Source organism: Melospiza georgiana, chromosome 21 (genome assembly GCF_028018845.1).
Source record: "Melospiza georgiana isolate bMelGeo1 chromosome 21, bMelGeo1.pri, whole genome shotgun sequence".
Taxonomy (NCBI): domain Eukaryota; kingdom Metazoa; phylum Chordata; class Aves; order Passeriformes; family Passerellidae; genus Melospiza; species Melospiza georgiana.
In genome coordinates, this window is record NC_080450.1 from 2,977,039 (window position 1) to 2,992,545 (window position 15,507).

The 15,507-nt window shown below is 37.6% G+C and overlaps 1 protein-coding gene across 4 annotated transcripts in view; it reads right to left on the reverse strand.

The window, feature by feature from the left end:
• The window catches only part of CEP112 (centrosomal protein 112), a 161,917-nt gene that overhangs the window by 118,717 nt on the left and 27,693 nt on the right, over positions 1–15,507 (reverse strand). For all 4 annotated transcript variants that reach the window (XM_058038779.1, XM_058038781.1, XM_058038780.1 and 1 more), the window contains exons 9-16: positions 11,901–11,987; positions 10,019–10,118; positions 8,749–8,867; positions 7,621–7,764; positions 4,905–5,059; positions 4,464–4,581; positions 3,447–3,539; positions 2,608–2,667 (exon numbers count right to left, since the gene is read on the reverse strand). In XM_058038779.1, the coding sequence (XP_057894762.1) occupies positions 2,608–2,667; positions 3,447–3,539; positions 4,464–4,581; positions 4,905–5,059; positions 7,621–7,764; positions 8,749–8,867; positions 10,019–10,118; positions 11,901–11,987 (876 nt within the window). The remainder of the gene's footprint in view (positions 1–2,607; positions 2,668–3,446; positions 3,540–4,463; positions 4,582–4,904; positions 5,060–7,620; positions 7,765–8,748; positions 8,868–10,018; positions 10,119–11,900; positions 11,988–15,507) is intronic.

Below are 15,507 nucleotides of genomic sequence, written 5' to 3' on the forward strand. Positions count from 1 at the left end.
GGAACGCAGCCAATGAGCTATTTTCCTTCTCAAAGTGAATATTACTGTCTAGAATAAAGAAATATCAGTAATTCCATTAAAAAGGAACTAGATTTTCTTTATGTAAGTACAGAAAAGCAGATAGGAAACGGCCTAAATTAGTGACCTGTATTCTCTGAGGTGCAAATTTGTGACCACCCAAAGTGAATCACTTCTGATCAGTTCTTACAACAAAAAATATCAAACATAAACAGATAAATCTACTAAAGAATAATAATAATAGAACAATTTGCAATAATAATCCTAAAAATAGTTACAAAACCCCTTGAATTTGGCAACTTCCCAGGTGAGGTCCAAACCACAAGTTTTTCTAAGGTTTTTTGCCAAGGACAGGTTAAGTCCAAGAGTTTGTACATAATCCAAGAGTTGTATTGATTTAGAATTGCTTAAGGAACAATGTGGGGATGGGACATACAGGAAATCCTTTATCCACCTACAGTCATTTGTAATGAAAAGAAATACCAAAAAAAGGAAAGGGAAAGGGAAAGGGAAAAAGGAAAAAAGGAAAAGAGGAAAAGGGAAAAAAGGAAAAAGAAAAGAGGAAAAGGAAAAGAGGGAAAGGAAAAAGAAAAGGAAAAGGAAAAAAGGAAAAAAGGAAAAAAGGAAAAAAGGAAAAAAGGAAAAAAGAGAAAAAAGAGAAAAGGGGAAAAGGAAAAGGAAAAGGAAAAGGAAAAAGGAAAAAGGAAAAAGGAAAAAGGAACGAAAAGACAAGAAAAATAAAATAAAATAAAATAAAATAAAATAAAATAAAATAAAATAAAATAAAATAAAATAAAATAAAATAAAATAAAATAAAATAAAATAAAATAAAATAAAATAAAATCTTTTTTAAAAATAAAGAAAAACATGTTTTACTAAGTGTGTAGGCCAGTGAAAAAACAAATCCAAAGATTCTCTGCTGTGAGAAGTTTTGTGGAGGTGTTCACTCCAGGAACACTTAGTTGGGTTCCAAGAGCCTCCAAATCCATGAGTTGTCTATTAGAGAATGAAGAAGCCACTGCAAACCTGGTAAAATTCTATATATTCAACAGGTGGCTTGGGAATGGCTGTCAGGAATAATCTGTCACTCTGCCGATGCTGAGCTGAATGTTTGCAAAACAAGCAGTGGATTATTTATAAAAAGCAGGTGTTTCCTTGGCTTGTAAAGCCATTTAGCCTAACTGGTTCCTGATCCAGCAGATAAGCACATTTAATCAAACAGTGACATTTAATATGATTTGTTTGATGTTTAAGTATCCTCAGAGGCAGCAGCCACTGCAGACTCATAAAGATTATTAGATAATGGGAAGGTTTTTAAGTGAACAGATTGCAGCAGAGACTTCATGATTCCTTTACTTGTTTTAGTATTTTATGGGCCAATCCATCCTGGTTTATGGATTTATACCCATAGATTATTCACTGGTGTTTTTCTTCTCATCCTTTCTCAAAGATTTGAGTTTGAAAACAGTTACAGCAGAATTTATGAACCAACTGCTGTCAAGTTATCTATAAAAAAAGGCAATGCTTCCTTGTTTGCTGATGCAGAATTCCAATTTCCCTCCCTGGGCTCACTGGTTGGAGCCGCTGCTGACGCTCTCAGCCCATGCTTGGGAGCTTTCTCCTAAAAGATCCTCAAACCTCAGTCAAATTGTGCCAATATATTTTTATTTTGGCCTGCAAATCACTCTAATCCTGGATTTCTCTTGAGTTCAACATTTATAAAACCCAAGATTTGACTAAAAAGACAAATGTAAGCTAGGTTTTAAACCAAGGCAGATCCTGGAACAAAGAATGTTTTGACTTCAAGTCAGCAGAAGGAACTAACTCAAACCAAAACCTCTCTACAATTCATGTCACAAGTGCTATTACCAAGTGACAAGTAGCTGGGATCACAATCCATTATTTTATGTTATAAATTTGCCACATTTGGCAATGACATGTTTGAGTAACACATCCTTTCAATTAAACAGGCATCTAAGGCACCCTCTGGCTGCACATGAGTTGCACATATAATGTCACTAAAATTGAAGTTTAATTTGAAGCCTATTGATGTTCTGAGTCTAAAAGAGCAGGCAGGATTTGCAAAGTGCTTTAAGATGAAGTGTTTCTGATGAAAATTACATTTTTTACTTGAAGTTTCTGCTGTAAAAACGACGCCTGTTGACAATATCTAGAGAACACGTGGGGAAGGATGGAATGGAGATACCCTGGGGGAAAAGGAGTGTGGGAGAACACATGAGCACTGGCAGAGGTCAGGCCAGGCTTCATTCAGCTCATTTTCCTTTCAATAACAGCAGCTGCCACCATGAGCAGTGTACACACACAGGACAGGCTTCCAGGGGTGCTTTTTTTGGGAATGCCATCCTAGCCTCCATCCCCTGGCAACAGGTTCCTAAAATCAGAGGTGATATCCTTGTCCTTAAACAGTCGTGCTTAAAATCTTACTTGATTTTGTGCATTTATGTTTCCAAACCTTGTCAAGTGCTTGGATTCCCAAATTTACTATTTGGAGGTTTCAAAATTTCAACCTTTAAGTCCTGCACAGAACAAATTTGTGCATAAGATGGGAGATTTTCCTAGAAATATTACCTGTTTCTCATACACACGCTGCATGCGAAGCTTGTCCTGCTGAACCTTGTATTCTTGTTCCTGCAGAGGAAAAGATGTGTATTCTAAATCAAAAAATCCCATTTTTCTTCCATTTCAGAGCATTCATCAAACACAGACACTAGCTATCATATAGAACAGTTCATAACAAAATAAAAACCCACTTTGTATCACCACGAAAAAATTCTCTGACATAGAAGAGAATTTAACCAACACCAAATAACACAACTATCTCCAAAGTCATGATTCATGTTTGCTAAAGAGAAACAGCAACTTGTTCTCCTGAGCTATTAAAATGCCATTCTGTACTATATCAACTGTGAAATGAAAGACATTGGAAGAAAAGTAGAGGCCAAAACTCAACCAGGACTGCTACATGATACAGATGTGGAACTCATTACTCTGAGATAGAAGGATTAATTTAAATGCCTACAGGAATACAGAATATTGAACTGAACTATTAAACAGTGCAAATTAAAAACTATTTTGAAGCTTTAAAAATGTTTATAGTTTATGAGAAAAAAAAAATATTCATCATTCTTTATCAGGCTTCTTTGTAATACACCAATAGAGATTTAAACTCTTATTTAATATTTGAAGTACAGAAAAATTCTGTGAAAATTCTGCTCTTACCTCTCTTTTAGCCACACTTTTTAAATCAACCTTTAACCATATGTGAAATTTCATGTATTTCCATTCATAAAACAGAAACAAGTAAGCACATTATACAGAAGCATATTTAAAGATGATATCTAAACATTTAAATCATGAAATAAAGTAAAAAGAGTTGGTCATTTCTGAGAAAGAAAGTCAGGGCTCACCCTCAGCTGTTGCTTCCTTTGATGTTCAGCATCTTGCAATTGTTGTTTCAGCAGAGCCGTTTCACGGCGTAATTCTGCAATCACATCACATGTCTGCTTGGATTTAACAGAAAAAGCAGTTTTTGTCTTGGACTCCTCATTAGCTCTTTTGCATTTTTCAATTTATTTCTCTAAAGTTTCAAAAAAGCTGTATGAGTTTATGGCTCTGTATCAATTTGGGCCCTCTGGTGAGCTTAGAAATGGAAACAACAACACAAAAATAATAATAAAAAATCCCTACTAAAATCAACTAAAAATTGGTAGAAAGAAAAATACTTTGTAAATGAAATGGAGTAAAGTATCATCAAAGCTCAGAGCATTTCAGGAATTAAACACCAAATATTTCAGGAAATAAACACCCCACTTGTCCTATGGCTCTATGGAGTAATAAATGGTATTTAAAACAAGTATTTTCTACAATTATTTAACTTTAAAATAACTTTAAATATGTACCATCTCTACCTATGTATATTGGTAGACATCAACCTGACAGATGCTTTTCCATAACCAAACCAGAGTTATTACATTTTGGGTGAAACCTACACTTGCAAAATATAAAATTATTTCCTTAAACACATAATTATTTAACACAGTGTTCAATACTATGAGACCTGCAGGTCTATGTTTCTCTGGAAAAAATATTTTCTGTCATGGAGGAGGCTTTATGAAAACATTAAGTCTCCAAGGGTGTAGCCAGAATTTTTAGAGGAGCACAAACAAAATCAGCATATTAATTGTACCTTATCTGAATCAGCTGTAGAAATACACACACACCAGAATGACCAACCAACTTCAGATGATTTTTCAGTCAAATTTGGGAATAAAAAATTAAATCCCAATTTTATTTAAACATATAGTCAGGACTAACTTGGGGAACTGAGCAATTCCTTGGATTTATTCATAAGCATCACATTGATAGTGAGGAGAAGACTTAAGAAATAAACCCCATTTTCATGCCTGTTACACCTGGCAGCATACCTGAGCTTGTTCCTGCTTCAGAAAATCTCTATCAACCTCAAATTTACTTTGTAGTTGCTGAAGGTTCTCCTTGTATTCCTGCATAATCTGGTCCTTGTCTTTCTGAAGCAACTTGTACCTACACGGAGCAAGCAAACAGAATATGGAAATTGCTTTCAGATTTTGGCATTTTACCTGCTCAGTATCAATTCCACGGAGTCTGCACGTCTGCCACGTGCTCTTGTCACAGAATGAGCTGCTCATAAATAATGGAAAGGTAAGACACTCCTCAAGGTGGTCGTTTGGGTCACTTTAAATGAGTTTGACACCAATTAATATACTTTCATGAGAGTTTTCTAATGTCAAATGCCATTCAGTGTGTTCCTGGAACAAAATTAATAATGTTTGCTTCTGGAAATTCCATATTTTTACAAGTTTAACTACTAATTGTGATTGAATTACCTTTCTGTCAGCTCCTGAAGTTGGGAGCAGACCTCCTGGTAGCGCAGTTCTGTCTCAGTCTTCTCCTGAGATAATTTCTGACGTTGTAAATTGCTATTTTCAGCCTCAACAGTCAACTGCTGCACACGGGCCCCCAGCTTTTGGACTGTCTCATTCTGAAATAGAGAATTATTGAGAAAAGCCCAGAATCAATGAGGGAATACCCCAGTTGTTGTTCAGTAGCCTTGAGCAACGAGGTTCTCTGATGATGCAGAGACACAAGAGTTACAATGGCAAAGCTGTCATCAATCATGACAGTAAATTTTATACATTATATAAAAATAAATATATCTTCAAAATGTGGGTGTTTATTCCCCCTCAAAGTGACATCTCCCTTACACAGAACAGCATATGCAACTGATTTCTAAATTACAAATCCTTTCAAATGGGAGAGAAAACAATATTTCAATGGAAAACCACAATGGATGATAATATATACAAAGCATTTTTAGACTTTCCAGAAATCTCATTGCAGTAACTTCCAGTAAATTACAAGCATCTCTCAGAAGTTGTATCTTTTTCCTGGAACATCATCTCATGATATAAACAAATGTAAAAATGAACAGAATAAGGACAGGCAGGTAGCATGAGACTGCTCTAGGCCTTCCCATTCTTCCCTAAATTTATGGTAATATGCAGGGAAATGAGGGAAGAATTCCTCAGGAGGCCGGGGTCAGAAAATCAGACCCAGAGTAGGCATCAGAATTATTTACATATTAACAAAGGCCTGAAGAGGAGGGAAGTGGAACAGAAATTTCACCCACTCATAAAATAAAATAAAACCCCAACTATGTGCCCTGTGCAGCCCCTGCCCTGTCACTGGAGGTGACAGAACCTGAGCCAGTGCAAGAACCTCCCACAGGGACATCACCTGAATGGTCCCCTGAGCTCCGGCCACAGCACAGCAAAATTCTCCATCTGTGCCAAGCTGCTCAGTATGGGTTTGGTTTTCTGGGTTGTTTGCTTTAGAGACTTGGGTTTTTTTGTTAGTTTTGTGGTTTTCTGGGGTTTTATGTTTCTTTTTTTTTTTTTAATAATTAAAAAAGGAGCAATTTTTAATATACCACTGAGCATAATTCCTGGCTGGCCCCATGTCCCGCAAGGAAGTTCATCCTTGTTCAGGGTACAAACCCCTTCTTATCAGCACTATGGCATTAATGGAATTATTCAGCCAATTCCACTTGCTAACAGCACTGGCATTCCTGACAACATGAAACTCTGAACAGGGAAACTCTGAAATACCAACAGAAAAAAAAAAAATCAGGAGAGAGAAAGAGGAGAGAGAAAAAAAGAAAACTAATTTCCAGTGACAGTCTAGTCTTTCATCTTAAGCCCTGCCTTGAACTCTACCTTGTTTAATTATTAAATCAGAAGCTGCTCGGCAAGATCTGTCTAGTTTTGATGGTTCTTAAATTCAATCTTGCTGACAGACTGTGTCCATTTTTCTCTGTATTTACTGTTACCTATGACATGATCTGAATGTTAATTTTTAAATTCAACATTCATTAATAAAGGAATAAATTTTGTTTGACATTGTCTTTTCACTTATTCAATTTTCCTCGTACTTCATCCTGATGAAAAGTACAGGATGCTTTTTTGAGGTTACTTGTTAATTTTTTGCTTTTTGCATCATTTCTATAACAGGCACAAAATCCAGATTATACCTAATTACATGCTTATAATTACTCTAAAAAAGAAATGCAATAAATTAGAATAATCAATACTTATTTTAAAATCCTTTTAATGTCATCTTTCATCTAACAGAAGTATTTGCTCAAAGAGGAGGTGGGTGAGTAAAAAAATCATGTTTCTATGAAAATTACGTAATATATAAATGATCTACAAACCTGAAAATACAGAAATTCTACTAACTTGAATCAAATATTTGTAATTAGGGACGGATTCTAAGATATCAGTGTAACATTGATTGAAGGGCTGTACCTTGATTAATTTTATCTGGGGAATAAAATCCTTGGTTGGACTGGCTGCCAGGACAGTGCCCCTCCAAGGAGAGAACAATTGCAGTATTGAAAGGAAGGATGCACATGCACGAATAACAGAATCATGGAATGGTTTGGGCTGAGAGGGACCTTAAAAACCATCTGATCCCAGCCCTGCCATGGGCAGGGACGTCTTCCACCATCCCAGGTTGCTCCAAGCCCCATCCTGTAGCATTCACATTCTCTGGAAAAATCCCTTCACCCAGGATTTTCTCCTGGGAAACTGAGAAGCTTCAGGGAAAAGGAAAACAATTTTTATCTCATTTGCTTCTCCTGTGTTGTGCTCGCATGTGGAATGTGTTTGGAAATTGTTTACCCACAGGTGATTGTTCCACTGGGTTCTGCTGTGAGTTGTTTTCACTCTTTGGCCAATCAGGGCCAAGCTGTGTCAGGGCTCTGGAGAGAGTCACAAGTTTCCATTATTATCTTTTCTGTAAGTATCTTTTCTGTATTCTTTAGTTAGCATAGTATTCTTTAATATAATACAGTATTATAAAATAATAAATTAGCCTTCTGAGAACATGGAGTCAGATTCATCATTCCTCCCAGCCACGGGGATCTCTGCACATACAACACAACCCAACCTGGCCTTGGGCCCTTCCAGTCCACCTGAACACAAACAAAATGGAATTTAACATTTTAAGAGACACCTGTAAGAGGCTCACAACACAACCTACAGTTGACTGTGTCTGCTGCAAATACTCCTCCTCCATCTTGGCCAGCCGGGCGTTGGTCTCCTCCAGCAGCTCCTGCATGTCCTCCGTGTGCTTCTTCCGGATGTTGAACTTCTCCTTCTCCATCTCAGCCACAGCATCGTGGAGCTGCACCACAAAAAAAGGCACAAAGTGACAAATGGCAGCTACAGCTAGCTACATTGAGAAGTGTTAAATTATTATAGCATGTGAGTAGAATCAGTGAAAAGCCCAGGTATTCACACTTCTGTCCTCTCTGAAAATATTGTTTCTCTAAAATTAAAAAGATTGTGATTGCCCATCCCTGGAAATGTTCAAGGCCAGGTTGGAAGGGCTTGGGACACCCTGGGATATTGGAAGGTGTCCCTGCCCATGGCAGGGGGTGGCACTAGATGAGCTTTGAAGTCTCTTCCAACCTAAACCAGTCTATGAAAAAAAAACTCAAACAAAAAAACCACCCAACACTGGAACCTCAAGATCACCATCACAAAGGACAATTTATCATTTATGATTATGACTTGCCTTTAAGAAGGCAAGAATTAAATCCAACTTCATTTCTACATGCAGGGCACCAAAAAAATTAAATTGTACAGCAAACTTCATGAATGGAGGTGGGTTTGTCCTTTCTGTGACCCTCTCTCTCCTGAGAGGGGGAAGCAAGACAAATGCTGACAATAATCTGGACAAAAGTGACACTGTGTCACAATAAACATGCTCTTCCCTTTGCTGCTGTCTTGAGTTGAACAATAAATAAAAATACATTGAAGAATTCATGACCCATTGCAAGACTAAGAGTTCAAAGGAATCACCGTGACAGCAGGTAGCAGCAGGTTTACCCAGATTAAAATTCCATGTCAGGTCAACCAGAAATAAACACTTCCCTAAGAGATCCAGAGACTTGCCAGGAGGCCAGATGAACCCCAGGAACAGGGTGACCAGCTGGGTGCAAAAGCATCAGCAAAAAGAGTCTTGATTACTTCAGGAAAAAATAAAATCAGCAGAAAAAAACACCCCTAAAACATATTCTGTATATTTATTTTTTGAGTGACAAAATGTATTATCCCAGATAAACACTGCAGGAGTCCGTCAAAGGAGGGAAGCATTGTTCATTACCCTTTTCTCCCACTCATTGTTCAGGCAATCATTGCTCTGCTCACACATCTTCCTCAGCTCTGCAATCTGCTGCTCTTTGGCTTCTCTCACGACTTGGGACTCACGAACAAGGGTCTGAACTGTTAAAAATGGGGAGAAAATTGAACAACCATTCAAGAAATTTGGGATTTTTCAGTGTTGGCAGTAGATACAACCAGTTTACGTCAGTTTTCCAACTGGTTTTTAGCTCTTAAATACTTAAAGGATGTGCTGCTTTAAGCTGTAGCACTTAAATTCTGTGTCATTACAAGGTGTTCTCTCTTTTCTACTTTGTTTACAGAATATTTCAGAGAGAGTTTTCCTTCCTGAAGTTGTAATTATACATCAGCAAAACTCTGCATAACCTCAAGAAAATAGTTATTTTAACCCGATTTTATGAGCATCTTAAAGAGAAAAGGTTCTTGTGAAAGTCGAATGGCCAAGATATACATGAAAATGAAATTACCTAACTTGAATTGCAAGCTATGGCATCACCATTAGTGGGAAAAGCAGGTCCATATTCACAGTTCCACTTTGTTTTGAGGATTTTCATTAGCTGGAACATTGTGGGCAACTCCAATTCAACCTGTTCCAGTCAAGAGCAACCACCAGCCCACAGAGAGAAGCCCCAGATCCCTTGCTGGACAAATTAACTTTCCCAAAGAGCAGGAAACAAAACACATGGAACACTCTTCCTTTTTGTCCATAGACTACCAAACTCCTGTATTATTTTCCAGTGTGGTTTAGTCCATAGTGAAAATGGACTCAAAGGAATTCTGAAAGAAACTAACACTGAAAACTGCTGACAAGCCACTCTGAGAGCGAGTTTTGTACTCGTGACACGCTCAAGAATATTAATGTTTGAAATCTCCTGCCGCAATAGTCTTAAAAATAACCCGCTGTGGTTTGATTAAAATGTACTGAATGTATAAAAAAAATGAACTTTGAGCCAGAGATTCCAAAAAAAATGGAAAGAAGTGGCCAAAATATTTCAGTGGCATCAAAGAAACTTTTTTTGGTGACGCTCATAAAACCTGCGTTCAGTGCAATAGATCACAGGCTCTTGGAACACTTGAGTTGGAACAGCAGAGACAACTGGACAAGAATCTCAGAATCCAAAGGAAAAAATTAAATCAAGAGCTACAAATGATGAAGAAAGGGATGTCTGCAGAAGGAACACACAAGCCCACAGCCACAAGAGAATGTAGCACAATAGCACCACACAGAAGACAACCGTGAGGATAAAAATCACCTTTTTTCTCCAGCTTTCTTATCATATCCTCAGACTCTTTTTGTTTCTTTAGGTAGTTGGACTTCAGCACATCTATTTCATCATTCTTTCTATCCAAAATCTGCAGAGAAAACTCAGAATATTTTAATGTCAGTTCAAAACATTCCAAACTACAACCAGTGCATAAGATACCTGGTCTGCAAGAAGTCCTCAAGTCATGCAGGATTAAGTGATTGAACCTAAATCATTTTTCCAGCTACAATTGCCAAGCCATAAACAAAGAACTGGTTTAGACAAATGTAGGAAAAAGCAGATTAAAAAAGGAGTTTCATGTTTTAAGGTGAGTTTTTTTGGTTTTCCTTTAAACCTGGGCAAACCCAGTGCTGCTTTTGTTGAGTTTGGAAGTTTCATGCTGCTAATGCTGCAAATAGAAAAGATTTCCATACTTATGTTGCCTAATAGTATTTAAAAGCATCTAAAATTCTCTTTAGATTCAAGAAATATTTAAATAAGTTGGTGAAGTTCATTACAGTCTTTTGTGCTTCACCAACTGAAATTCCTCACATGGATCCTAAGGAACAATGGACTGGAACAGAGCAAGTATAGGAGGGTAACTACACCCACATTTCTGTACAGGATGAGTTTGGAAATAAAAAAGCTTGAATATTTGCACACTTTGAGATAGTATTTTAATTTAAACTTTGTGTTTAAGATAAAGATTAAAGTCGCAGAAATTTTATAACAGTGCCCCAAATCTCTTATCAAACAGAAGCTTTCATCTTAAAACAATATTACTCCATCTGCAATAAACGTTTTGTGTCTTTAAAGATTAATACGACACTATTTAACCTTTTCTAAAATATCCAACGTTATTAAACGACTTCAAAGGACGGAATTCTAACATCAATTAGGAAGGGATGACAACTCAAGGGATGAGAAAGCATTTAAACTATTTCTTATTCTCACAAAGCTGTTTCCTTTAGACTCCCAGCTTTGCTCACTCCTTCTGCTCCAAGGCCTTGAGAACAGATGAGCCAAATATGCACCTGACCAAATATTAACATCCTCTCAGGAGGCTTTGATGTGTCACAGAGTTGTGTCAACCAACTTCCTCCAAGGCTGTGACTCAGTTTTAGGAAACAAAGCAGAGGCACCGAGCGATGCCGAGCTTAGAGCAGGATCAGGATTGGGATCAGCGCCCTGCCAGGGGCACCTGGCATCTCCCAGGACTTCACCCCAGCCCTAAAACGTGGGATTGAAGGTCACAGCATGGTCTGAGGGGGTGTGATCCTCCCACAAGGGGTGTGGTGTGGCACAGTGAAGCCAAACCCGGAGAGCTGGTGCCGTGTCAGCGCTGCGAGAATTCAGCGCGCAAACTTTAAAATGCAGTAACGTAAATCAAGGGGGGATTGGTGACCTGCCTCTGCCCCAGCTCAGCAAAATCCTGCCCAAAACAGAGACAGGACAGCAAGCACTGCTGCTGGGTGAGCCTGAATACATGTGATACATCCCTGGGTTTTCCTACTGTTATATTTTGCATTTTGTCCATGAAAAATTAATTTTGTTCACATTCCTCTCTAACACAAATGTTTTTCTCTCTAACAGAAAAATCACGAGTTTATGATTTCCCACAGAAGTTGTTATGCTCGTAAAATAGGTTGTCTTGTTCTAACAAACAAATTGCCTTGTATTTTCATCTCCTTTCTGCAAGTGCTTTCCCCTTCCTAAGTACAATATTCTGCATTCCTCTCAGTTTATGCCAACTGTTACCTACAATTTGACTTCCACTGAACATTAATTGCAATTGTGAAGGAGCTAAACAACTGATAAATATTTATGATAATCATAGTCTCTATTATTGTTTAATACACTGCTTTTGGAAAAAAGTACAAACACTTCCTACCTTTTGAACATCAGCATCGTGCTTCTGTTGTAATTTCAGTTTTTCTTCATGAAATTTACCTTCTGCTATTTTCATTTTCATTTCCAGCTTTAAAAGCAAAACAGAATAGATACATGATTTAAATAAAGAATAAATTACACCAATGACCTTTTCACAACTTTTTAATAATTCATTTATGTTTTTCAGAAGGCACTGGGAAGTCACCAACAAAGAAATCTTATGAAAAAAATCTATACTCAGTTTCTCAATATTCTCATATTTATTCGATACAATTGTTACCAAAGATGTCATCCTACAACATTTCTTCAGAAAAATGGATCTGTAGGATGTTTTAGTTGGCAACAAGCACAACTGCTACTGCCCAGAACAAGTTATCATCCTTAATTTAAATAAACACTTAGGAATAAAACTTTAATATTTCTGTTAATATACCAAGTTTGGTAAACTCATTTTCATTTCTTCAGGCAGGTGTTACATTTACACAAAGAATGTCTTTAAGCCCAGATGCACATTTATTTTTGTTTGTTTTCTATTATTCACGGAGTTCACATTATAAACACATTTCCTTTTAAAGGTGACTTATGATGGGATTAAGGATTGGATCACTGAAATACATTTCCTGTTCTGCCTGTGTTTGTTCAAAGCTGTACTTGAACCCCTCCAACACAAAAATACACTGCCAATTCTTACTCAGAGTCTAAGTTTCCATCTTTCAAGTATTTTTGAACCTCTTGCATGTTAAAGGCGCTCTTCAGGACAGCTATGAGAGGAATTTCAATCTCTCGGGCTTTTCTGGAAACCAAAAGTGACACCTTGAGTTCAGACTCAGGGTGTTCCACTCCTACATTTATTAACAGTCACTGTTCAGAAAGCCAAGTGGACTGAAAAGCTTTTCCAAAGGACAGACCCTGATCCCCCTCACTTTAGAAAGGGAACATCAAACGCCCTCCAGGAGATGACTCCAAGTGGTCTTTGGCCAACAGAAAACTTTGTGTTTGACTTGTGGGTGTTGTGAAAGGTGCTGAAGTCCCCCCCAACCTCGACACTGCACTCCCATCACCATCCAGCCACTTCCAGCTCTCACATTTTTATTTAGCTCAACTCGGAACGTGACTTGTAATATCCCAGCTCACAAACTCCACAGGAATTAACAGCATTATTCATTCTGCCTTTATTTTCCATGCCCTTGACTAATCAAAAGTTGCCACCCAAGCATGAGTCTTTATCTCACACAGACCAACACTGAACACAGTACAAATTATTCATTTTTTGTATGACTCATTTGTCTTACAGGTTTGTTAGGACTTGAAAACATCACAAGGTTATCATGACTTGAAAACGTGAGCTACGAAAACCCAACTCAACTCAAAAATCCTCTGCAGGAAACACAGAAGGCTGCCCAAGAAGAGAAAATGGAAGAGAAGAAAATTGTTTAATTTTCTGAACTCACCAACTGATGGGTTGTATCCAACAACCCCTTATTATACCACAGATAAAGAAATCCATCTCCCAACTGTTTGCACACAGACTTATGCAAATTAATGGAGGAGGAAAAAAAAATTAGGTTGACAATTAATCCAAAGAAAATAAATCATATTCCCAGCTGTCAGCCAATACTTTCATCTTCCCAAAATAAGCATTATGATAAAAGTGTGTCTTCTATCCATGAAATCTACACATATGTATATATGAAAAGAAATATATGCATATATCACTGCAACAAAGTGACATTACAGGAGAAAATCTTAGTACCAGGTGATGAATAAGTGTTGATTTAATAAAAAGAGCACAGTAATCCACTTCCAGACAGACAGCTTGTGAACATGCCATAAATAAATATGAAGGTCTCATAACAACACAAATACCAGAAACTAAATATGAAAGAGACTCCAATCTACTTGAATTACATTAAAAGCTTATGAATGACTGAGGTACAGCTACTGCTCTCACACAGCTACTAAATCCACCCAAATTACATTTAAAACTCATTAATAACATCAGAATGTCTTGGCTATGGAGATGAATCCTTGGTGGTTCTATCAGCCAAGAGCTGGTCTAGGTTTTATTATTCTGTACACTGAAATAATACGAAAAATAAATCAAAATTGAGAATTTCACTCAGATTAAAGATGGACATACATATTTTCAAGTGCTCCCGATTGTTCTCAGCCACAGGATGACACAGAACTCCCTGTACTTGAAGCTGGTTCCCACCTCTCATTAATCCTCCCCCTAGCACCACCCTCACACTTGCACCAGTTCCATCAATTTTAGCTCATTAATTCATTACACCCCTTCCACCAGAACAACCATCTCTTAAAATGTCACAGTTCTGGGACTGCTTTCCAAAAGAGAGAGCTAATTGCAACCAAACAACTGGAAAAATGTGTCCAAGATACAGAAATCAGCCCTTAATGAATGCAACCACTGTAATAACACAAGTAAGTTGCTTTTCCTCTGAATATTAGGAATAAAATAATAAAAAAATAGGTGAAAAAATCACAAAGTCCAACTCCTCATCAGGTGAGGGCTAAAATGGGGTCACCTTGAAAAGTACTCAAGCTCCTCAACTTGCACAACCTTAATGAAGTTTCAGCACCACAGGTCATTTTCTGCTCCATGTGCTTCATCCACAACTTTCCTAATTTTTAGGAATCATTGCTTTGCTCACACATCTTCAGCTCCACAATCTGAGATAAAATTTTCTAATTTTATCTCTACATATAAAGATATGTGAGAAGTCCCATATTAAAGTGTCTGAAATTTAACAGTTGATGTGCACATGAAGTTTTCAGCGAGTGTTAAGAGAAAAGCTGTGTTTGTACTGACTAACTGGTAAAAAAAAAAAAATTAAAACTCTCCAACAGCATTTAAATTTTGTAATGGTCCATAGTTCCAACCCCACGTGTATCTTCATCACAACTTCTGGAAGTGTTAATTTGAGCATTTGATGTAAAAACAGTGATATACTGGTTTAAAAATCCAACACTCAATTTCTTGAGTGGAAAACCGCTGGAGAAGCCAGAAAACATGAGGACAACACCACAGTGTCCTATAGCAAAGCCTGGTTTCATTTCCAAATCTGCTTTTTGACCCACCCTTTCTCTGAGGCAGACTCCCAGTCTCAGTGCATACGTCGATAAAAATCGAGTCATGTAAACGTGTTTTGTGCAGTGATCTCATGAAGGCTGGGGTGGAAGCAAAAGGGCTCAGCTCTCCCCAGCTGGGAGTGAAATGCCTCCTCTTCCACTTGAAAGCTGAAGCACATCATTAAATACTAATTTCAATCAAGGAATATCTTTCAAATTAAAGCCACACCAAACCGAGGTGGAGCCTGTCCGCAGATCCCAAATGTCAAATCTCAGCTTGTCCTAATTTCCTGTGGAACAGCTCTAGGTAACTGACTGCATGTGCTGCTCTTCCACGCACTTCAGCTTGGCTTTATTTATTAAACACGCATTAAGAAACAAAATAACCTACAGCAGCACCAAAGAACTTCACAAGTTTTGGAGGAATCAGATAAAACCAACTTTTCTAAGTCGTTCACTTTGTTAAACGCAATTTACGGTGCTCGCGCTCGTTGGTTTTAATATCTTTTATCACCAGT